General features: G+C 38.5%; 2 protein-coding genes and 1 long non-coding RNA gene across 4 annotated transcripts in view; 1 reads left to right on the top strand and 2 right to left on the bottom strand.

Annotated features, from left to right (window-relative positions):
* Positions 1-5635: 5635 nt before the first annotated feature.
* The window catches only part of LOC108609499 (uncharacterized), an 86736-nt gene continuing 66733 nt past the window's right edge, over positions 5636-25638 (top strand). The window contains exons 1-4 of one of the 2 annotated variants that reach the window (XM_089463356.1): positions 5636-6073; positions 6932-7515; positions 7590-7852; positions 8349-9530. In XM_089463356.1, the coding sequence (XP_089319482.1) occupies positions 7110-7515; positions 7590-7852; positions 8349-9530 (1851 nt within the window). In that variant the 5' untranslated portion in view covers positions 5636-6073; positions 6932-7109. Of the gene's footprint in view, positions 6074-6885; positions 7516-7589; positions 7853-8348; positions 9531-25638 lie in introns of those variants that run through there. The other variant, XM_089463357.1, reaches the window with a different exon arrangement.
* On the bottom strand, positions 13166-15083 carry LOC108611350 (uncharacterized). Its single transcript, XM_018003925.2, has 2 exons — positions 14923-15083; positions 13166-14865 (listed from the first exon to the last, which is right to left on the bottom strand). The coding sequence occupies exons 1-2, from the start codon at positions 14965-14967 to the stop codon at positions 13357-13359; spliced, it is 1554 nt and encodes a 517-aa protein (XP_017859414.1). The 5' UTR covers positions 14968-15083; the 3' UTR covers positions 13166-13356.
* LOC149269845 (uncharacterized) lies at positions 18654-23898 on the bottom strand. Its single transcript, XR_016268873.1, has 3 exons — positions 23399-23898; positions 22938-23273; positions 18654-20002 (listed from the first exon to the last, which is right to left on the bottom strand). It is a non-coding gene; the product is annotated as an uncharacterized LOC149269845 (long non-coding RNA).

Below are 25638 nucleotides of genomic sequence, written 5' to 3'. Positions count from 1 at the left end.
TGTTGTTGCTGTTGCGTTTTATTTTTCGGGCACCTAAAAGTGCACAACATTTTTTAATTGGGTTAGCAATTGAAATTTATCGAACTGCTGCCACGCACACACACACAATGCCCACTCACTCACATACACACACACATACACAGGCTTCCCCAGAGACATGCATAAAAAGCGACAAATGAATCGAACGCATTTGAAAAGTCGAACGCACATAAATAAATAGAAAACAAAGAAAATTGCAGCGCTTCAAAGAAATGCATTTAAAATTATTAACAAAGCAAAAAAAGATAAAAGAAAAATGAAAATTTTACCCAGCGGAATTCAATTTAACGACAATTATATTTGAGGCTTTAACAACAATTTACCTGCGGCTAAGAGCTGCACCTGTCAACTGTGCAATATCAAAGCAGACGAAGAGTCAAAGTATTTTTTAAGTAAATCCACACAAATCCTCACAGATATAAGAGAAGAAGAAGAACTTTAAGAAACTGCCCTGATTAATTTTAATTTACTTTTTTATGCAGATAGAGTTGGAAATTTCATATATATTTAATCAATAATAAATTGTATAAATCAAAATAAAAAGTTTACTAAATTAATTCAGTAATATAAAAACGTCTAGAAAGCAATTTATATTTCATAAAAAGTTTTTGGGTTCTTTTTACGAAAATATTTGAAGATATTAAACAAGAGAGATAAAAGACATAACTTTAGTTTACAAAGGTAAATATGATAAGAGAGTAAAGGCCTAACTAATTGTTGAACAAATTTATATTAAATCGAAAAAACAAAACCCACATTTTTTGCATAAATTTTAAATTATTTCATTATCATCAAATATAACAAATGAAAATATACTGAAAAAAAAACATTCAACGCTCAAAAAAATGTATTTTATAATAATTGAAAAAAAAAAAAGTTAAATAAATTATGGAAAGTAAGTAAGACATGCGGGGTATTTCAGAAACCTTTTTGTTATCTTAGTGGGCGCGTCGGCATTTATTTTCAAGTATTTCACTGCCATTAAATGTAACATGCAAAAATATACCAATACACAATATACTAAATTGTCTGTAGGCCTATTTAATTTAAATAATTCCGAAATATATATTATATTAATTTGTATAAATTTTTATTAAAAAAAACCCTATTTTACAATCAATAATAATCAAACAACTCTACCCAAATCTCTGCTCTGCATTTATTTCAAATCCTTTCAAGAAAATAAATACAAAAAAAAACTGGTTGTTCATTAAGCGAAAAGTCACATGGATTCAAAAGATGTGCGGACTTTTTATGAGTGTCCTTTGGCACAGCATCATCAACAACAACAGCAAGAACATCAGCAACTTGAGCCGCAGCAACTGGAAAAGCCAAGAGCACGATCAGCCCATCGAAAACTAAGCATTCGAATTTCATGTACAATTCTGGACCATTCGTTCTCACACACACACACACACCCAGACAGAACAGAGAACAAACTGGACATTATCTCTGCCGAAAATAATAAATAAAAAGCAGGAAGATATATCTCAAAAGAGCAGAGCATGCGGGCCAAGCAAAAGATTGCGGATCACGGCGACAGCATCTCAGCGTCTCAGCAGAAAACCCACCCCGAAGAGTGACCAGCGTCCAGATTGCCAAACTGGTTGACCGAAATAGAATAGGAGTAGCCAAAGGGGTTGTAGTAGCAGCATCTTGGCCGGAATGGATGTCAAAGTTCAACGTCTGATGCGATGCTGTGTCCAGTTTAAAAAACCGGCCTGGCCATGGATCACAGATCTCTGGGCTAAACTAAGGAAAACAACAACAAAAATCTGTTGAAATTTTGATGTGAAAGTTCAGCAGATTTTTATAAAAGTTTCATGTCCTGCCACGGATGCTGAGCGTGAGAAAGTTTCCCGAAGAAAACCAGAAAAAAAATAACAGCAAATCTAAACGAAAACTTGTTTCCCAAAAAAATGTCCTGCATTGCAGTTGCTGCGTCGCCTCAGCCCGAAGGCAGCGAGGCTGCCGAGGTATGGCCCAATGTCTTGGGCCACTTAGTCAGCGATTTATTCATGCTATTTGGCCAGTTGGCTAATTGCTAACCAAATGCCAAAAGACGTCCTCTCCTTAGACGTCTTCCAAACATTAGCTCACCAAATGGCCAACGGCTTTGGCTGTCATTGTTTGCCTCTTAGCTCGCAGCATGCCCAACACTAATTGTCCTCCAAGGAGCACGCCTGCCCGCCGTCCAGGCTGCACTACGTTGCAGATTGTGTTGCTGCCCCATGTTTGGCGGCCCTATTAGCTTAGGTATTCCATTAGGCGGCATCGATTACTCAGACATGCATTGATTTTTTCACAAGTGACTGCCAATTTCAATGCATAAACGATTAGCTGCAGTCCTTAATGAGCTGAAGCATCAGCTCATGTTTAGCCACCAGCCAGTTGCAACATTTCTGCGGTCAAAGTTTATATTTGTGTATGTGTGCATGTGTGTGTGTGGGAGTTGTCATCAAAAGGTTAGTTAATGTTACTCTTCTGTCATCTTTACTTACATACATACTGACATACTCCCATGCCATCACATATCCTTTCTACATCTTATGAACTGTGCAGATTGTATTTGTTTTATGGATAGAATATGGCTAAGCTCCTTGGAAGTATAAAAGATTGGTAGCCACAGTTACAGGCATGTTTTACTCTTGACAACTCTGTCTATAATATATAGATCATATGGTAACTGCTATTATATCATTTGATGATATTTGAGTGGAAGAAAGGAAAGGAAATTTATAGAGTATACTATACTATCGAATTTATTTCTGAGTTTGTATTTTAAAGAAAAAAAGAAAAATGTTGGCAAACTATTCTAATTATTTATAAAGGTTTTATTCCTTATATGGTTGCTTTAAAAATTAAATCATGTAACTATTGATTGAACAATTAATATTTGCATAATATTCGTAAAAGAAAAAAAAAATAAATAAATAAAAAAATTTAAAAAAATAAAAAAAATATAATAAAAATTTATTGATTTTTGTCATCATTTTAATTTCTAAATGAATAATTTTGTTGAAATTGACCAACCAAAAATGTTTAAATTTTTATCAATATAAATTGGCCTATAAGGATTGCGTCCTACGACTTTGTATTCTTTTAGACAATTGTGAATAGAAGCAAAAATATATTATCTTTCTCATATTTCACTAAGAATATTTTATAATTTAGTTTATAATTTATAATTCAAGTAAAGTATGTGCATCAAGAAATATTTTATGACTAGCGATATCTTGACTTTAGAGACCCTAATGGAATGGAATTTGTATCAACTCTTATTTTCATATTCATTTCATATTTAATTCTAAACTAAACTTTGCTTAAATATGTACAAATTCCTAAGCGAAATGAAATCCGTTATTAATTTTACTCATAGACAAACCATATAGCGATTCAATACTTTGAAGCTTTTCTGACTTTTCAGCTCAAAATGAAAGATATCTGACCCATGCCCATATCTGACCCATGCTTCGTCTGGCTAATCCCATCAAAAACAAAAAATGAAAACATTGACCGCTGTGGCTTATTTACGACCAACTTAAATGAACGTTACAAAGATTTTTCTTAGATGTTTTTAGACAAATAAAAAAGTAAAGAAAAAAATCCAAAACGAACGTTACAAAAACCGGTTGAAGCTGAAAAACTGATGCAATTGATGCTGACATATTTTGGCGGCAGAAAACAACTCGATTTTATGCAAAAACATCCAGTTTTGGTTGCTTCCTTTAAACGGGTCCAGCAATTAAGTTGAACTTCGGCTTGGCCCGATGCTGAGCTGCAGACAGAAGTCACATAAACAAGACAAGAACAGGGCGGACAGAGGCTGCGGCTGGGTAGTTGGGCTTTGCCTGGACTGGGACAGTGACAACCAATCAGCAGTCAAGACTTCAATGCAACACACACACACACACGCACGAGCATAATGAAATCAAATAGCCTAACCCTTAAAGAGATAAACGCAGAAAGGCAACTCACCCCAACAAGAAATGCGAATAGCAAGGAAAAGACTTGCGTCCCAGCAAAAGATGAGCGCATATATGAAAAATAATGCAGCATTCTTTTGAGCGCGGGGAAAAATATGAAAAAGAGATAAGCTGGAGTTGAGCGGGACTTAAATATAAAGTGTTTGTTTTAAACAGGTTAAATTAATTGGAAATTAAAATTAGAATTTCCTATTTAATAACAATAAGAAAGGAAATCAATAGGATTATATCAATTGATATGAATATCCACTAGTAGTAAATTCAACAACAAATTAAAGCTAATTGAATGCAATATAGAAAGAAACAGGTGAGATGGCTTCCCTTAAGTGCATTAAAAAAAAAAATAAAACAAAATAAAAATAATTGCCTATTATTCAGCGCGTTAAAATGCATCTCTATATATATATATATAGTATGTTTAAATAATTTTATGCCTTTCTGTTAATATTTATAAAAAACATTAGGTTTCTACCAATAGCAAGAAAACTCATTAAATGAAATATTTAAAAAAAAAAAAAAATAAGTAAAGAAAACCAAAAGTTGATTTTGTTAACACAGAAATAAATAAAAAGTTGTAAACCATAAATGTGACAGATATAAATTGACTGTAAACCAAATTAAATTGACCATATGAAGGCATGAAATGAGTTTGACAAAAAGTGAACGTGAATAATAAATTCATTTTGTAAAGCAGGAAAATAAATGTGATGTAAATTACTTTGTTTTAACAAATATTGTAAACGAATTAAATTAAATTAAAAGTAAGGCATTTACTTAATATCAATCACCAATCTTAAAATTCGGGATAAACAAATAATACGAAAATAAATAGAAGAAAAAAAAATAAAAATAATAATAAAAAATATTAATTGAAAAATTTTATAAATTTATAAAAAATAATCTTTAAAAAAATTTTTAAAAAATATTACAAAAAAAAAATAAATAAATAAATAAAAATAAATAAATTTTATGCATTTCCAAAATAACATAAAGCAGAAATGCATATACAAATATTTTTTTTAAACACTCACATTTATTAAAATTATCAATAATTTTAAATTATATAACCTATAAACTATCATACACATATTTTAAAACTTAACTAGTTTACAACTTATACTTATACGATAAATCAACCCAGTTAACTTCAACGCACACTACCAATAATACCCCAACATCCTCGTGACTTTCAAAGTAAACAAAACAGGAAAAAAGCTAAGCAAGGACAATGCCAGCTTCAAGGCTAACGAAAAGGCGCAACAGGCGTCACATCGTGGGGGTGTGGCAGGGCGGTGAGTGGAAATAACATGTGCGGGCGTCTCAAAAGCATAAAAAAAGAGAGAGAGCGTCAAATATTTGAATGCAAAGAAATATGAGACACTAGCAGCGAAAAGTATGCAATGAAAAAATGCAAAATATGCTTAGCTAACACGAGGGTGGGTTTCTGAGAGACAGAGAGGGAGTGAGCAGTGAGGTGAGAGTGAGAGAGCAAGAGCAAGCACTTCTTAAAAAGCGCAAAAGACGTTTCGCATTGAGCGCTCTCACTGGGTTGGCCCATGCCCAGCCTTAGCCTCAGCCTCAGCCTTAGCCTTAGCAATTGCGCAACTGTTGAGGTAGGCTTAAGGGTTAGGCGCATACCCTGTACTGCATAGACATGATTACTTGCTGAGCTACCCCCTTTTACTTGTGTTTTCTTTTTTTGCTCTGCCTTCATTAACTTGACTTGGGCAGTTCAAAGATGAGCGGTCAACGGGTGAACCGGTTCGCAGCCTGTCTTCGACTGCTGCCTGGTGATCCACTCAGCATCCTTGAGCAACTGGACTGGACTCTCTCCTATGGCCCATCAGCCCATCAGATCAGTTGTGTTTGAAACTTCATTTCGGTCGCGTCGCGCACTTTTTTATTGTTGTTGTTGGTTTTGCTGTTAGAGGACGAGAAATTCGTCGCGTTTTGTTTTGTTTTTCTAAATCAATTTCGTTTAAATTTAAATTTTCTGTTAATTTGCATGAATTGTTAAAAAAATTGTTTTCTTGGAATTTTTCGTTAAAGTAAGTGAAAAACTGTGACTGTGAAGATCAACTAAAAACAAAGAGTTTGAGAACCATTCCTGATTTTCTTAAAGAAATTCGAGAATTAACAAATAAATAAAACGAACTAAATATAAAATATATTTCATATACAAAATGTTAAAATGTGATTCAGTGCAGTGAAAAGTCAAGCGAATTACTAGCATCTTAAATAGTTTTACAATATTTATGAATTTTTTGCTTGACTCTTAGCAAGTTTTTTATAACAATTCTTTGAATATGTGCTTAAATACAATTTAAAAGCTTATATGCTATAGAATGTTCCATTTAAGGATAAATAAAACCAATTCTGTGACTTTTACCTCAAAATATTGAAATGATTTAGCCCAAGTCTAAAAAACTTCCAGAGTTCATATTGCTTTATAAAAGTGAAACGACTCATATCATATTGAAATAAATCTTACAAAAAAATTGTTTGAAATCTTTTCACAATATGATAGATTTAAACTGAACCAAAAACTCGCTACATTTCATTTGACTTTCGTTTTAGTACTTAAATCAAATGGTTTCAAATCAATTATAAAAACTTTATTTTTAATTGAAAACTATTTTAAAATACATATATTGAAAAAGATCACAAAACGCTATAGCAGTGTTTAAAGTTCTTATAAAATCATAGTTTAAATACATTTATATTTATTATATCGATTCAAGATCTTACCTTAATGAAATGCTTATTGTGTTTGATTTTTTTCATTTTATTCAAAATATTTTTAAATATTCTTTATTTTATATATCGATTCAAGGCATTGCCCTGATGAACTAGACTTTGAGTCCCCTAAAAATTTATCTAATCCATACATTTCCGCCTCTTTACAGCTCCATGAAGAAATATATCTAATTTACCGCTTAGCCCATTATTCTAGAAATCCTATCACAAAATCTATTCAAATATTCCCTGTTCACTCAATGCGCTACTTTATCGCTTGGACTTTGCCCTGATCAAAAAGAGTTTTTTTTTGTTTGAGTAGAACGTCCTCTGAGTCTTGTAGCTCCCATGGATCAGTCCAATGGCAAGCATCGTAGGCCCAGTCTCGATCAGGCTTCGTCCGCAGAGTCCTCGAGCTGTGGCCAGAAGCGCAAACTCTATGCAATAGAGGAGCACGAGGAGCGATCTGAACAGACGGAGCCTGACGCAGAGACGGAGACGGCCTACGATGCGGATGTGGATGAGATGGGTGAGCAGCCGTCGGAGCACCAGCCGCTGTCGCTGAGCAAATTGGCCAGCGAGCGAGAGGTGATCTACGAGCTGTTCCAACCGTGGGCGCTCAAGACCTACGGGGATCAGGCAAAGACCAAGACGATAACGCTGCGCAAGAAGGTGCGCATCCTGAAGGCGCTCGAGGGCAAAGAGCACAGCCGACCAGACAGCTCCAAGTTTCGCTTCTGGGTGAAGACAAAGGGTGAGTCTACAAACTGGACTGAAGACTCTCACAATCCTTATTCATAGCTGCATCTTTCGCCTACTCTCCCGCAGGCTTTACGACCAAGCGTCCAGAGGGCTTTGAGGAAGCGCCTGGCAGTCGACGTCGTTGCGAGCCCTTGTCCAGCACGGCTGTGCTCTCTGACAATCCCGGCGCTGTGGATCTGTTCGCCGCCTCCAAGAGCAAGGACTTCGGTCGTCGCATCTACCGAAAGGTGGCCTGCGTTGAGGAGTTCTTCGACATCATTTACAATGTGCACATGGAGCTGGGCGGACGCAGTGGCATGCACGCGGGACAGAAGCGCACCTATCGCATTGTGAGTGTAGCGTATGAGCCAGAATCATAATATTTAGTTTTAGCATTAGCATTGGCAATGGGAATAGTATTAGCATTATCATTAGTAATACTATTAGCATTAGCATTTAAATTAGCATTAGTATAAACATTAGCATTTGCATTAGCAATATCATTAGCATTAGCATTAGCATTACCATCATCATTAGCATTAGCATTAGTATTATCATTAGCATTATCATTAGCATTAGCATTAGCATTACCAGTAGCATTAGTACAAGCATTAGCATTACCATTAGCAATACCATTAGCATTCGAAATAGCATTAGCATTAGCATTAGCATTATCATTAGTAATACCATTAGCATTATCATTATAATTAAAATTAGCATTAGCATTAGCATTAGAATTAGCAATAGCTTTAGCAGTAGTATTAGCATTAGCAACACCATTATCATCGCAATAATCATTAAATTATAAGTACGTCTTATATTTTTTTCCATTATCCTCATCTTCAGATAACCGAAACATATGCATTTCTGCCCCGCGAGGCAGTCACTCGCTTCCTGACCATCTGCCCCGAGTGCAAGAAGAATCTGCGCCCCTCCTCGCCCTCGGCCGCCTCCAAGGACGATCTGGCCGGCAACGAGAGCTCCTCGGAAGTGGAAACCTATGTGAACTACTCCTCGCACACGGAGAGCTCTCTGGAGGCGGGGCCCACGGCCAAGCGTCGGCGTCACTCGAGCGCCGAGCTCAAGGCGCATGCAGCGCTGGCGGCTGCCACCGCCGGTGGTGCGGCGGCGAGCAGCGCCAGTGCCAGCCACTTGGATGCCATTGCACCACCGCCCCCAACAAGTCCCATCGCTGCGCCGCTCGCTGAGGCGGCTGCCGCGGCATCCGTTGAGGTGGGCGTGCCCAAGATACGAGTCAAGCCCCAGTTGCAGCGTCCGTTAAGTCCGCCCGTGGAGCCACAGGCTCCACCACAGTCCGTCCCACAGCTGCCCGGCGTCGACTTGCAGCTGCTCAAGTCCCGAGATAATCTTGTCCGCTATTACGATTTCATGAGACGCTTCTATGCTGGCGGCTCGCTGTTGCCTCAACCGGTCTTAGCGCCGCCCCTCTACGGCAGCAGTCTGCTGCAGAGTCTCAGCTATCCTACAGCACCAGCCACCACCAGTAGCAGCAGCAGCAGCAGCACCACTACCACTACCACCACTAGCACCACTACAGCCAGCAAGGCGACGCCGGCTGGCGGTAGCTCCTCCCCTCCCCAGGCGACTTCGTCTGGTGCACGCTCACCCACGGCCACGCCCACCGCCTCAGCTGCAGCCGCGGCAACAGCTCCTCATACACCCATCAATCTAACGAAATCTTCATTTTCCAGCTCCAGAAACGGCCAGGCCCCGACCACATCCACGCCTCTTTCTGCTGCACCGCTCAAGCTGGAGCTGCCTAGTCCGCCAAAGACGCTGCCACTGCCGCTGCCTCTGCCGCTGTCAGCTGATCTGCGTATACCGCAGGTGCTGCTGCGTGGCGGTGGAGGCGGAAGCGGCGGCGGCGTCGGTGCAGGCAGCGCTTCGACGCAGCAGCCGTTGCCGCCACTCGATCTGGAGCGACTCAAGCCAATAACATCCACATATTTGCAGTTAACTCGCAGCATGGGCCTGAGCGACGAGGATGCTCTGCGCTTCGATAATCTGGTGAGTAAAGATTTCAAATATACGCTATAAATAACTAAAAGAGGCGGGAGGCAGGCATAGACACTATTTTATAAGAGCTAGAAGTCAACCTTCGTCATACACTTTACATGTATGAGGATAGAGTAAGATAGCAGATCATAAAAATTATAAGAGCTGCTTTATAAGAGAGCTTTGCAGCAGCTAAAAGAGTTCGTGTAATTTAAATCGTCGATAAATATGATCTCTTATATTGTGTTCATTTTTCTTCCCTTTCTTATACAATTGTGCATATCTTTACGTGCAACATGACGTCACAGTTATATATACACATAAATTTTTTATTAAATTTGCAAATATTATATTATGTTTTTATAATATAAGTATTTTTACACATTTGCAATCAAGTTCTTAAAATATTATTTATACTATCATTACCATGACAATTGATTCTTAATGGTTGTTTTCATAATTATTTATTGAATTTCATAATTACCCACTTTTTATACATTTATCTAAATTTTAATAATATTGCCACAAACAACGAATTACAAATCACTTTTTATTCTATACACAATTCAATTTGCAATTTTTTTCCATTTTATATTAAATTTTTATTCAATTTAAAAGCCTTTGGCGCATATTAATATTTATTAAATACAAAAAAAAAAAAAAAAAAAAATCGCTTATATATTTATATACACATACATATGTTATCATTTTTACTATTTTTCGACCATTGTTGAGCGGCAAAACAATGAAATGCGCAGAATTAAGCAAAATTCAATATGCAAGCAAATTTTTCAAATATTTATGTCCTTTGTAATAGATTAATAATAATATTTTTTATGCTTACCGTTTTTTATGTATTCGTAGGCAAAGCTTTTTAATTAGTTGAACGCCTTTAGCTGAGCGTAACCTTTTTTATATTCTGAGCATACCCCTGCAGAGTGCACAGAGTGTGTTTGTGTGTTTAATGGCAAAGCGAATTAGTTCTCTTCATATTATCCGTAACAGTCAATATTTATTTGTGTATGGGTTAATATGGGATCGCAGCGCTAGCTGCACGTATTTATACACAGAATCCGAACCGCTCTCAACAGCAGTCAGAGAGAGATGGTGCATTTATTTTTCAGAATAAATAGCGGCCCGATAAACGAGTGGGAGCGAGTGCTAGGTAGGAATTTGTTGCGTTGAGTGGCCATTGTGAAGACAGCGCACTCACACAGTCACGTTCTTTGTGTGTTTGATCTCGTTCTGCATATTTGCACACTTGAGCAAATCGTGTGGATTGTATGCATGTGTGAGTGACAAGCGGGCCCTTGGTATTGTGTGAGTGAGAGGTTTAGCATAAGTTGTCATTTGCGCTCTTATTTTTGATCTCGCTTTAAATGAGTGTTCTTCAAATGAATAGTAGAAGACGATAAACTGCTCTCGTGTGGGTATTACGCTCAAGTCGAAGATGTACGAATTTGAGCGCCTTTTAACAACGCATCAGTCGTTTAAGCGGTGTGAGTGGGAGAGTTAGATTATTTGCGGGTTTCGCTGACAAAATGTGCTCAATTGAGAATAATAATATTAACGCGGTTGTTTTCGATTATATTTTATTAGTTTATAATCCAAAATAAATAGTGTAGTCAATATGTGAGTGTGAGTGAGTGAGCTGCAAAAATAGCGACGCATAAAATTCACAAAATCCACATGATCCCACGAATAGGATGGCGAATAAAAAGCTGTGAAAAGTGAGTGATTGATACAAAATCTGAAAATAATTTTGACAGTTATTATAGACTATTTTTGTGTACTCTGCAAAGGTATTAAGACTTCGGACACTTCGAAGATTATTCTTTATAGATTTTTATATCGAAACCTAGTTTTAATTTTTACAAATTTTATAATCTAAGCAATTTTTGTACTTTACAATTGATCGACAACAAATGTTTACTAATTTAGTTTCTTTTTTCTATGACATGCTTGGCTTATAAATCTAACGCATCTATCGCAATGTAAATGAGCTAATGAGAGAGCGAGACCAAACCATGCTACAGAAAACAAACAAAAACCAAAATCTCCAACAGCAACAACAACAACAATTTTCGGCCACAACAAATGCAAAATTACGCAATAGTTTTTTATATTATTTATTTGAATTTGTTTGTTTTTTGGAATTTAAATTGAATTCCTGTTTAATTTATTTTTTATATTTATCTATTTTTTATTACTTTTGATGCAATCTATTTTTATGCTTTAATAACGCTGTAACACGCCTAATGCGAATGCTATTTTTGTATTTTGCTTTTTTTTTATTTAGTATTTAATTGTTTTTTCATTGTATTGCATTTTATATTATTTTATTTTGTTTTCCTTTTTTTTCTCTTTTTTTTTCATTTTCCAGCTCAGTTATTAGCGCAAGTCCAGCAAAGAAAAAAAAATGTAATAAATTAGTCAAAAAAACAAATTTTAATGCTTATTTCATTTTGTGTGTTAAGCGAATATTTCTGCTCTTTGCAGTTACCAAAAACTGAAAATGAAAGAAGAAATATGTAATAAATTAGAATGCTTATTTAAATTGAAAATTCCATGCGCTTAGTTTATTTTAGACTGCTTTTTGTAGTTGCATAGTATTTGATAGTACAGGTGTTACCTTTTTCCCAACAGGTGCGGTAAGTAATTATATGGATTAATTATTTAATTTATATATAATAAATATAAAATAATATATATGGAACACATAATATTTTTTTATTTTTAATTATAATACTACAATTTTGATGCTCAAATTATATGAAATTTCTCGAAGAATTTATTGTAATCACAATCAATTTATTAAGAGAAAAATTAAATGACTTTATTGTTCATAAGCTTAAATTATTCAATGATATATTATTTTGATTGGTATATAACATTATTTATGAATTAAATAGCTCGATAATATATATTCAGCTATATGGGGAAAATTTTACCAGCTTTAACAATATATTTACCAGATTTTTCTGTCTATCTCTTTACTGTAAACAAACAATTCATATATTAGATTAAAGAGAATCAACAGCTTCCCTTACCCCTCACCTTATCTCTGTTATTTTGTATATATGTTTTTATTGCTTTGATTATTGGTCTATAGACATTCGAGTCAAGGTCAAGTCAATCCATTTTAAAATGTAAAATTGTCTCATTACACCCATTTACCAGTGAAAAAGTATACTCTATAAGAAAATTTACGAAACTTCTAGAAATTCTGGTCAAGTTTTTAGCTTGAAACAAGAAACTTAAAAATATATTCACCTAGATATATTAAAATGCATATATATAAATCTGTAAAATATATATATGTATATATATTTTGTATATAGTAAATATATTTATATAAAAAAACATTATACCCTGCTTCAGGGTATAAAATTATATCAGCCTGAATATCATTTTCATTCTTTTCTCAGTAATATATATATTCTTATATATCTTTACTGAGTTGGGATTATATTAATGATGATTAATAACCGATTAAAATATATTTACTAAAATATACTTTAACATTTACTATATTCTCTGTGCTGATATACGCGTATTTATGTGTTTTTCTATTTTCTGTTTATAGGGCTATTCCTAGTCTGGCAATCTTTAATACATTCATAGTTTTTATGATTGCAATCAAACAGTTTTAGACTTGCTCTGGGCTAGGCCCGCGCTGATAAGCTTTTATTGATACAAGTTCACATAGGCATTTAATTTGTTTACAACTTTGTACATATATATTTATATATAAGTATATTATATATATGTATATTCATTTACTTGTTTAGTATTTTAATTGTCTCACACTTCACTTGATTATTTTCACTCTACTTTTCTACTTCGGTGGCTGCTCTTGAGCTGCTCTTTGGCCCTCGTCTCCCTTCACATCGCTTAGCACAAATCTGACACTCAAGACGCGTCCATTTTGGTCGACAATCGTTTTGACCAGTTCCCCGTTTTGATTGTGAATGTCCGTTGGCGTCAGATGCACCTGAGACAGAAAGTTTTCGATTGCGCTATCCCGTGGTGGGGGTGGTGCAAGTGGTGCAGGTGGTGCAAATGCTGCGGGTGGTGCACTCCCTGTCAAGTTGTTAACGCGCACCGTTGTCTTGATTATCCTGCCATCGGGCAGGACACGCGTGCGCACCACTTCGTTGCCCAGGTCCTTGGCGCGTTGAATGTCGTCGTCGGTGATGCCGCCACGATTCAGCATCTCCCTTACATGTGGCTCCAGTTCGGCGGTCTTTGGTGGCTCAACCGAGTTGAAGTTGCTGCGATAGCTAATCTTTGTAGCGGGCAGCTCGTCCAGATTGATGTTGGTCACCGGCCTGAGGGGCTCGTCGTACGGCTTGGGCGGAGCTGTGGGCAGGGGCGGGTAATCGCTGCTTTGCGGTTGTCGGGTCGGGAAGGGCAGCGGCGTGGGCAGCGGCACGGGCTCCAACACGGGCTTAACCGTAGTCGTTGGCACTAAACTGGGTAGCTCTCCGGCTGCTGGAAGAAATCCAGCTCCAGCTCCAGGTGCGGGTGCAGCAGCAGCTCCATCTACTCCAGATGCGAAACTTGGATTCTTGAACCATGGCGGCAAACCCTGATCAAATAGGGCAGGGGTAGATGGCTGCCAGCTGGCTGGCAAGCCTCCTCCAACATCGCCGCCAATCGAGGTCCAAGTGCGAAAGAGCGGTCCACTGTAGGTGCGTGTCCTGGTCGTAATCGTGTTGCCCTGATTATCCTGCTCCGTTTTGGTGCTTGTCTGCGGCACAATGCCCGACGGGAACTCAAAGCTGGGCCAGTTCGGCTTCAGGTCTGTGCCCGCCGACCAGGTGGCGCTGCCCACAGGTCCTCGATATGTCTTGATCGTGGTGGTCACTGTGCGTCCTTGATCATCCTTCTCGGTTTTGGTACTTGTCTGCGGAGTTACGCCCGCTGGGAAGTCAAAGCTAGGCCAGCCGCGAAAACTTGGCCAATGCTCGTCAAATGGCGAATTGCTACCCAGGGTGAAAGTGCGTCGATTGCCCACGCTCGATGGCAAGTATTCCCAATCCGTTTGAGGATTCGTCGCGGGCTTGGGCGTCGACTGCGCTGGGGGCGTTGCGGTCGTCGTTGACGGCAGTTGGTCCTGGCTGGAAGTCTTGCTTATGCTTTGGCCATCCGGCGAGAGTGTGTAGGTCGTCGTATGCAGCTGACCCAGTGCATCCGGCTTGCTGACTATCACCGGCTGTTTGGTTCTCCACAATTCTCCCAAAGCCGCTGGCTCCATGCCCAGCTCGATGGCCTGGCGGGTTAGAGCAACGCTGGGTGTATCATTAGTCCCGCTGCTGCTGCTGCTGCTCGCTGCGCCGCTTAGCTGAGATAAGCGGGATGACGTCATTGAGCGCACTCAATCGAATACAAACTGACCTACCTTCAGGGCCAACAGGCAGAACAGAAAATAATTTGCACCTTTCATGCTGCGAGTGCTGAAACGAAACTGAGATCAGCACTGGAGCGGCTGCCCACTAAATAGACTCCCGATTGAGGAATTACTTTATAGCTATATAGCTGAGAGAGCTGGGCGACGATCGAATAGATAGCTATAATAAAGTATATATAGAATTGAGTAAAATCAGATGAGCGTAAGCTTGTTCTCTTGAGGTTATCGCTGATCGAAGCCTCTGGGCAAATTCAGAACTGATTGGAATATGAGAAAATTAATTATATATATATACATATTTTTTATTTTTTTTTTTCGTATATATTCCCTTTCGATGTGTTGCGCTCGACTATGAATTAAACAGAATTTCCTGGAAAATTCTATTCCATACAAAAATTAAAATTCAAGTTAATAATTAAAAAATAATACAGCATTTTAATTTAATTAACTTTTACTACAGCATTTCAATTTAAATCTATAATAAAATCATTAATAATATATATTAATAAATTTATTCGGATTTTATATAATTCAAACCATTTCAAACATTTTCATCAACATATGAAAATGTAGAAAATGTATTAAAAAAGAAACCCAAAACAAATTCTAATTGAAATTGTTGAGCTTTATTTGGGCACAAATTAAACAGGAAACAGGAACACCCCTAGCCATTCCAAATCTAGAAATCCTTTATATAAGGATATAAAAAAAAATATAGAAGATGCTGTCTGTGGCTTAGAAAGGTAGTCCTGGGACCTTAGACCAAGGTCCAGTGGCGGCTCAGTAAAAAGGTTGTTCACAGGGTAGTTTGAGAGGGAGACAGGCGTGGGGCGTAGTTAGGCTAGCTGCAGGGGTTACGGGTTGCCAGTTGCCAGTTGCCGGTTACCCATGCAGGATTTACGCTAAAAAGACGCCATAAACTTTGAATGTTGGTAGAGGCACAAAAAGAAAAAACATAAAAGTATAAGCGTCAGAAGGGTATGCATGACTAGCAAGTGCCCTGTACGTAACTGAAATCTAAAGTGTAGAATGTATTCTGGGAAATGTGGAGGAGAAGAATTTTATTTAAATGACATCATTAGGCTAACTAGCCTCTACTCTATATAAAGGACTTTATAGCAAATACTAAAAAAGTATTTGATATACCTTATGCATTCCGCTTACCACCAAGTACAGTCGTACAGCATACCCACCTTGCTAAGCCATACAGGGTGTAGAAAAAACGGACCGAAATTGGAATTTGATAGACGCCTGGGCGTCGGTCTGTGACTCGTCCTTCGACTGTCCTCGTTGGCGCTGGCAAAGTTCAGAGGCCGTTGCACGGTACACAGGAGCCGCTAAGTGGGCGGCCAGAGGTGCAGGCGGACATCGGACGTGGGCTCAAGATGGGGTTAGGGTAGCGTTGGCCGGGGCTGGGGCTGGGGTAGTGTAGGGTGAGCATGCCAAGTATTGACGACTTTTTAAAAGGGTCGAGTGACGTCGCTGCTGTTAAGGATGGGACAATGTGTGTGTGGGTGTGTGGGTGTGTGTGTGTGGGGCCGCACAGCTGTGGGCTGCGTTGGCGCGTGTAATAAACCAAGCGATTTTAACACCCGCAATGCGAAGGGTGTAGTGTAGGGCATAGGGCATAGGGTGTCGGGTAGTCCTTGGTAGCCGGGCAAAGTTATAAAACTTTACAGTTAACTAGGCTTGGCAATCAAGCTAAAAGCAAAGGCGTCGTCATCAGTGCCTCCCAAACAAACACACACACACACACACCTACTACTACTACTCCCACCCCCTCCCCCTCTGTCCCACTCTCTGTGGGCGTCGCGTCACGTCTGGCGCCATCTAGCGGCCGTTGCATGAGTATGCCAGCCGAAAAAAAAAGAAACCAACTGGAAACGGAACGGCAAGCACCTCTAAACGTGGACAGTTCTCGGCACACAAACACACACACCTGCACTTACCCACTCACACACTTGCACACCCCCACACACTCACACCCACACTCACACGCTCCTGGACGTGTGTGTCCTTTTTTTGCGACTATCCTATCCGCCGGGCTTGGCTTAACCAATGCGACGTTTGTTTGCTCAAATCGTTTCTCGTTTTAAACATTCGCCTTTTGTTTTCTTTTTCTCTGTTCCTTTCTTCTTTTTTTTTTTTTTTTGGTTTTTCTCTTGCCTTTTGCCATTCCACATTTGCCATTTTATCTGTCTCGTTCGTAGACATTGTCTGTGGCCCAACAAAAATGGAATGAAAGAGCCAGCTCCCTTTATTTTCTAACGGCCTTTTTTTTTTACCCATCGAGTCTAAATTAAAGTCTATTCAAAACGCAATATTTGCTAGAAGAGATCTGATTATTTAGCTAAGGGGATCAGAAGTGATATTGGTCGAAAATTTGTTTAATTGAAAGGCCCGATATTACAGAAGAACCCCAAATATATGGCTAAAAATATTTGATATATAGAAATTAAAAGTATTTAAGCTTCTTCAGTCAAAATATTCAGAATTTAAAGCAATAATTTTGCATGGTATATTAAATTTAAAACTCAAAAAATATCAATTGATTGAAAATTATTTCTTATATAAAGATTCCTGAACGAATTTTATTACAATAGAAAAAGTCAATTTCTCAATAAATAATTACTTTGACATTTTTATAGCTTTATGCTGAAAATATTTCTCAAAAACTTCATAATGATATTTTCTAGAAAAGGTAAAACTCTTCATTCGCAACTCCCATTATGATTTCAAAAATGTTTCTAATTTCAACAGTAATTTGAATGTTAAAAATATTCCTCGATAGACTTCCCTCAATGCAAAATTGATCTCTAATCCCTTAAGCAGAATTTGATCTGGTCTTTAATAAGTAGCTTAATTAAAAATGCTCTGTGCGCTAGAAATAATTAAAGAGTCCGCATAAATGTGGGACTACTTCAGTAAAAATTGAGAAAATGAGGATGAAGTATAAGAAAAACTAACGGAGAAAAAAAGAAAATATTTCTTGGCTTGGTTTTAGAGGAGTGCACAGGAGTTGGCCAAGAGTACGGCACGCACCCTTAGAAGTTGAAGGCAGAAAAATAAAACGACAAATGGAGCTTAGGGTGCCTTGTCCCACCAACACCCTCCCCCTCCCTTCCCCTACTCTTGTTCCCTCTGCCCACCCCACCCTTGACCGCGTCGAGGGATTCGGGCATGTCAGTCAGACTGTGTGCGGACCGAGCGGAGTTTTAGGACCGTTTGGAACATGGGTCGGGCACTTCTTCATTAATTTTCATGGCGGCACAAGAACAATGCTCGCAACGAAACCCCCAGACCAGGGCTGGACTCGTCCTCTTAGCGCCCAACTGGCTACCACTCCCCCTACGCCCCACAAAGCTCCAATATGAAAACGTAGAAAGCAGAAATGATGGGAAAAAAGAAAAAGGAAAACACTTTACGAAAGGGGAGCTGTTGCTAGTTGCATTGAATATGAAATACACTTGCCTAAGATAAAGAAGATAAATCAATATATGAATAGATAAACTAAATAATAAATAAAAGTGTATTGAATTTGTGTTAACAAAAATATTCTAATTTTAATTTTTATATTTTCTACTTGTATATTTTCTACTTTTTATATTTTCTACTTCCCAAATTTCCCGAGTATTCCCTGAAATCCGTCAATATCTGCTTATTCATTCAGTTAATATTTAATATTCAATCAAGTTTGGAATATCAAATATATGTTCTTTTTATTTTCTATTCTCTCTTTTCTATTTTCTTTTCCCGATATATGAAATTTCCTGAGAATTTCCTGAAGTTCTTCCTTAAGAAGGATCCCTCAAGTGCTGGCTACCCACTCAACTGAAGTACTTGGGTTTTTTCGCCAAGTGTATGGAAAAGTTACTCCTGCTGCCAAGTTGTGGGTGTGTTTTGTGCAAATGAGTGGAGGTGGGGATGGGGCTGGAGGTGGAGAGTCAAGCGAAGGGGGTGGCTTCTGGGGTTGGAGATTGGGGTCTGGTTAGAGCGAGCTATGCGCTGTCCTTCCTTCGCTGTCTGTCTCTATGTGTATGTGTGTGTGTTTCTGGATGGGTGTGTATTTGAGAGTGCGTCTGTGTGGGTTGATTACTTTCTGTTTTAGGTGCCTGTCCGTCCACGCCCACCAGTCCACTAGTCCAGCAGGCGCCCCCGCCCAAGCCGTTTCAGGGCGAACGCATTTTTATGTTTGCTCGCCTGGCTAGCGGTCCTTATTTTTTATCGCCAGCACAGGATGCGAAGCCCTTTTTTGCTGTGCCCCGCTCGCACCCAGAGCCACGGTACGTCCAAATGGACGACTGGCAGAGACAATTGTCCACTGAGCTAAGGGCAGCTGGAGATGTAGCGATGGAGACGGCGATGAGGATGGGGATGGAGATGGGGTAGACGGTTTTTGTTAGAATTGCAATTTTTGCGCAGAAGAAAAAGCCAAGAGAAAGCGTCTTGGCAACTGCTTTGACATGCTCCTCAGCCTCGGCCGCAGCCTCCGTCTCCATTTCCTTCTCCGTCTCCGTCTACGTCTCAGCATCTTTAGCGAAATGCTCTAATGAATTTCCGTCCAGGCAACTGGGCAACAACCCTCAAAAGAAAGCACAAAAAAAAGCAATGGAAATAAAAAACAATTAAAGTGTGCTTACGAGGGGTGCTTGGTCAGATATATAGGGGAGCGGGGGTTGGTTGAGGAAATGAGGTAGAGGCAGACGCACCCATAATCATAATTGCGCAGCCCGAAAGTGCGGACGAAACAAGCTCTAAGCGCCCCCGCCCAACACCCCCGCTCGACTTGTCGATTGTTTCTTGAACCCGTTTTTTCTTTCTAATTGTTGAGCCGGTATTCCCGTTAATTTCTTCTTTTTTTTCGCTTTGCTTTGCTTTCGCTCTGCTTAATTGTGTGCCCGGCTTGTTTTCCTTTTGGATAGCCTGTCCTTCAGCTATGTTTTCTTCTCTTTTTTTTTATTTTTTTGTAATTTTGCTGGTTAGAGCGGAATTTTCACTTGCTTTTAATTTGTCAATTTTGTGCGTTGTCTCTTGTTGTTTTCTTTTTGCTGCCTCTGTTTGCTGATGAGCCCTGAAAGTTGCCAAACAAGGTGGCAATTACTTATTTTGGCTTTTCAGTGAGTCGCGTTTTAATTACTTGAAATGGTTAGAGATAGCCGGGGATTTACATGAAACTTAACACATTTGGTTGAGGTTAGAATTGAGCACTTTACACTAATTGAGATTAATATGGACAGAGAATTACTCTTCTCTTACTGAACTTTCTATTTCTCTTTTAGTTACTTTTTGTTATTCACACAAATATTTAAAGAAAGGGCCTAAAAACTGAGCTAAGCTCTCAAAGATATATTATAGAAAGAGATAGAGTAAGAACTAGAACTAAAGCATTTACTGCACGCATTCTCTCTCACTCATTCTATAGTCTATGAGTATTTCTAGTGATTTCTGATTGGGATACCCACACACAACCACATTCAAAGAAATCACTCATAACAAGCAATTTGACTACGATTAGGACGAACGGCAAGAAAAAGAAAGCAAAAATTGCATTGCAAACGATTGAGCTTCCGTTAAATGCGAAAACAACAGCAGCAACAGCAATAATAAAAGCAAAACGATAAAAATAACAATGTCAATGATGATGATGATGATGACAAATAAACAACGGACTTAAGCCAGACAATGCTAAACACAGCACGAAAAGCAGCTAAGCATAGCAGGAGATGAAGCAAAGCGAGCGTGTGTGTGAAAGAGTGAGAGAGAGAGAGAAAGACAGAGCGAGCTGGCAAATAATGAATTCCTTTGGCGAAACGCAAATTGATAAATTAAGCGCCACTTATGCTGCAAAGTGAAGAGCCGGACAAGTAAACAATGCGAAAGGGAGAGAATGAGAGTGAGACCGAGACGTGCTGCCGGCGTATAAAAGAAATAAAGAAATGAAAACAACGGCAAGGCCACGCACAACACAACAACAACAATATGGGAAAGAAAAACGACCACAAAGTGCACGCAAATTGAAGCGGCAACAACCAAAAAAAATCAAATAAACAAAAAAAAATACAAACATAAACATGCCAAAAATAAAAGTCAAAAGACACGCACACCCGCTCTCACTCGCACTTGCACTGGCACTCACATGCAGCGAGTCTCGCATATACAAAAAGAAAATAGAAGCAAAACAATTAACGTCCTTGGCAAATGTGTTTTATTCGTTTTTGGCTGCTGCAGCAAAAGTAAAAGAAAAACTTGAGTTTCGCCCATATATAAAAGTGCAAAAAGCAAACGAAGAAATTATGCACAAGAGTGGAAGCAGAAGTAGTAGCAGCAGCAGCAGCAGCAGTAGCAGCAGCAACAGCAGCAGCCGCAGTCGCAGCAACAAGAAGCGCACAAAAAGTGAAGCAAAACAAACAAATAAACAAACAAGGCGAACAAACAACACAAAACGAGCGGCATGTCGGCGTCGCAGTCGCCGCTGCCATCGCCGTCAAAATGCTGCTGCTGAGAGCGCAGCGTTCATGTCGTGAGAGAGAAAGAGCGCACAAAGAGAAGATGACAATGATGATGATGATGACGATGATGACGCTGACGACGACGACGCACGCACACATAAAGAAATGCGCAGGCAAAAGTGTTTGAAAGCAACAAAAAAGACGAAACTAGAAAACGAGCAAAAAAAACTCAATGACAATGCCAGCAATAACAACAGCAGAAGCAACAAAACAGCCGAGCCGGAGACAACAACCTGTTGAGCCTCGTGCACACACAGACAAACACAGTAAGAGAGAGAGAGAGAGAGAGTAGCCTGCAACTCAAGCGGAAATGCAAATAAACAAACACGAGGTGCTGTGAGACGAGACGAGCAGGAGAACGAGACAGAGACAGAGAAGCAGCAACTCGCGTCGTGCTCAACTATGGATGCCTTTCATTGTATGGCGACACGCATACACATACATACACACATACGCGCAGTGGCTTTGAATAACATTATGAGAATTTCGCCTTTTACTTTTAACACTTTTTACAAATAAAAGAAAACAAAACAAAACAAAACCAACAAAAATCGCGCTCAAAATGCAAAGCAAAACAAAGCACAACACAGAAACAAAATAAAAACGCAACGACAAGCGAAAGTTGTTGCCCAGAGCCAAAGGAATTTACGACTTTTGCGAAATCAATTGAAAAGTGGCACAGAAAGGAGATGCAACAACTCGCTTGCTATTCCTTTCACTCACACGCGCAATATGTAATTCGAATGATTTTTGATTTTGCATGCTAACTGCAAAGATTTTTGTTTGCTTTTTCTTTCCTTGTTGCGCTCCCTTGTTATTTGTGTGACAAAGGATTGCCGAATTTTTTTTTGGTGAAGTCAGTGAAGCGAACGGGTCGAAGGTACATAGATGGTCGGAGAGAGTAAGAGAGAGAGAGAGGAAAGTACGCGCTGCTGGACTACTCGTATCTTTGGGCCATTCAATAACTGTTTGCGGTTGAGCTTTTGTTGTTTCGTCGTTTGATTGATTTGTAATTGCTTTTTATTGGAATTGAGTCAGAAGCTTTTGTTTCTTTTTTCTTTCACTGATTGCGTGAGTTAATGCATTTGCAATTATGATAGAAAAGCTGTAAAACAACAAATTCAAAATAATAAAGCAGATTTAAAAAAGTGTCAAGTGAATTTTGATGACAGAAAAGTTCTTATTGGATGAACGAGTTCCTATTAGATGAGCTGTGATATTGGGATTATGCATATTAGAATTGATGTTGAATATTAAATATATTAGACAAAAATTTAAGTAAATTCTCGAAGCCCCGAGAATATTCTTATCTAATATAATACATTCTAATTGGAGACAATGCTAAAATATTTCTAGTTGTAAAAAATTCAGAAGAGTTTATATTGAAGAGATTATTACAAAGCAATTTCAACTAAGTTGACATTCCCACATATAAAACCATCTCCAAATCAACGTTTCTCTAATTACGAGCAACTATTTAATATTTACATATCTTACCTCCAAGCATCCAATTAGACCATTAGAAAACGCCATCAATTTCCTTAGCTCCATTTGGCCAACAGTTCTTCATACCTTTGAACAGCTATCCATGATAAAGATGACGAAGAAGACGTTCTGGGTGTAGCATTAGTTGATGTATTTCTGAGCAGCCATAAGCATGCACACATATTTGCCAAAAGCTTGAATTATACTTTCCAACAAATTTTGGGCAAGGCATTAGTTTGACCCATTCCAAATGGAAAATAATATGATATAGCTCTCTCGCTCGCTCCCGCACACAGTCCAACTAGCTCTGGCTAGCCATCTCTCTGTCGCTAGCCATCTCTTTCGGTTCTGGAAGAAGAAATGCATTGATTATGCATGCGTAAAGCTGAATTTCTAGTTCTCCTGTGGATGCTGTTGCTGTAGCTGTTGTTGTTGTTGTTGTTGTTGCCGTTGTCGTCTGCCTTTGATCTTACGTGTGCGACTCGTTCCTTGACAATCCTTTTGCTCCTGCAGCGGCTACTCCATTTGCTCCGGTGGCTCCGGCTGCCTTTGCAGTCGCCGTCCTGTGGCAAGTGGAGGCTTTCAAGTAAAAAGATAAGATGGAAGCACAAGTTACAGACGCATACTGCTCCAAGATTTGCCCAGACCATCAAAAAAACATAGTGTTCGGTGTGTGTGCGTGTTTGCCTGTGTGTATATGTGTTGTGTGTGGCTCCTGCTGGGCTTTGTGTGCATTAGTATGTGTAGAGTATTCTTGAAAATTGTGCCTTTTGTTTGTTTGTGTGTGTCCTGCACAAATTAAAAGCATTTATGTACATGCACTTGAAGAAATTGGGTGTGAGAAGAAGAAATCTTACTAAAATTTGATACAGAAAAATTTGGGGGAAAAAAATGTATGAATATGAATAGAGACTTTTATAGATATTTAAAAGATTATTAGAAGAGTCCTAAGACTCAAAAAAAAAAAAAAAAAAAAAAAAATTAGAAAAACCTCTATATATTCATATATATGAATTTACTTTCTTTATTTTTCAGAAAGTGTTTATATAAATATAATTTTTTATTTATTATATTTTATATTTATTTCCTTCTTCATTTTAAATTTTACTACATATTTTTCGAACTAAACAAATCAATTATGAATTTATTTTATATAACATATATAAACTAAATAATACGAATTTATTTTCCTGAATATCCTAAGAAATTTCTAGATTCTCAATATAATTAATCATTTAGTTTTCTTATTCTCTGAGTGTATTTATATGCGCATACCTTTGTGCCTTGCGTCAACCTCTTGAGAGAAATTAACCCAAACCTTGGCGACAACTACTCTCTGCGCTTTTGCCTTCACCTTCGTCTACGCCTTGCCACGCCCCCAACTACCTTCGATACGAATTATGCAGAAAACTTCATTCGTTCAACATTGCGTTTACGTAACGTTTGGCCAGAACGAACTCGGGACCCAGAAACCAGAACCCAGGCCCAGCCAGCTCTCTCTCTCTCTCTCTCACTCACTCTTTCATGCTCCCTCTCTCTTTCTCTCCGTGTGTGTGTTGATTAGATTTTCTTGCAAGAAAACTGACCAAAGAGTGCACATACGTCAGCAATACATATATACATATATGTGTGTCTACATGTGTGTGTCTGTGTGTAGGTAAATGCATGTGGTTAGACATACACACACACACAGTCACACAGAGAGATTGTTATATGTGCAAGCCTTGCATTACTTTTACTCGAAGAATTTTGGACTCTGCCTTTGTGTGTATGTGTGTGTGTGTGTTTCTGTCAGTGTGTGGTCAGCTTCTTAAAATGCAAGCTAAACTGCATAGCTCATGCACATGTGCAGCGCCCACACACACAAACACACACACACACACATACACAGATGGTGCAGCTGCAGACTATCAAATGCTTGATGGGTGGGAGGAGGGGCGAGGTCTTTTCTTAGGCTTTTCTAATGCACATTTTTGCATTTCCGCCTAGAAAGAGTCGACTGCAGTGCTAGAGCGAGAGCGCCTACAATTCAAAATGTCTTATTAGTGCACACACACACGCGCTAGTGTGTGTGCAAGAGCGAGTACGATATATTTGCAAAGAAAATGCAGCAAGTTTTGTGGTTTAAGTTTCTGTTTCGGTTGCCGAAAACTCAACTTGTGGGTGTCAACACACATTGTTTATGCGTCTGTGTTGGTGTGTGTGCGTGTGTTGGCGTGTATGCTTTGCTGACTGGGCACAACAAAATTACAAATATTTTTTTTTTCGTATGGGCACATATTTAATTTTAATTGCCAGAGCACAAAGCCGAATGTAAGGGTGAAAATCTTGAAGGAAATTTGAAGCTGAGAAATAAAGGAGAGTGCAGGAAAATATGATATAAGGAGAGCTACAAGTTAAGAAAGAAACTGAATTGATAAGAAGAAGGTAAATGGAATAACTTCGAATTAGGGTCTTGAAATGGAAAGAGATAGAATATGAAATGCATTAACATATTCTAGAACTTCCAATAAAACAATTGATTTTAAAATTGTATTTTATTTTTCCTTTTTTTTTTTAATATATACAGAGTTGGCTGCATTATATTTATTATCTGTTTATTTAATTATATTTTATTGAAATGAAAATTGAAAATCTGAATTTAAATTAGACTTCTTTACTTGAATATCATTTTAATTAACAAAAACTAAAAACAAAAACCTAAAAAATGTAA

The sequence above is a fragment of the Drosophila arizonae genome, chromosome 3, assembly GCF_054131065.1.
Source record: "Drosophila arizonae isolate 15081-1271.41 chromosome 3, UAZ_ARI_1.0, whole genome shotgun sequence".
In the NCBI taxonomy this organism is placed as follows: domain Eukaryota; kingdom Metazoa; phylum Arthropoda; class Insecta; order Diptera; family Drosophilidae; genus Drosophila; species Drosophila arizonae.
This window is presented reverse-complemented; position numbering and strand designations above follow the sequence as displayed.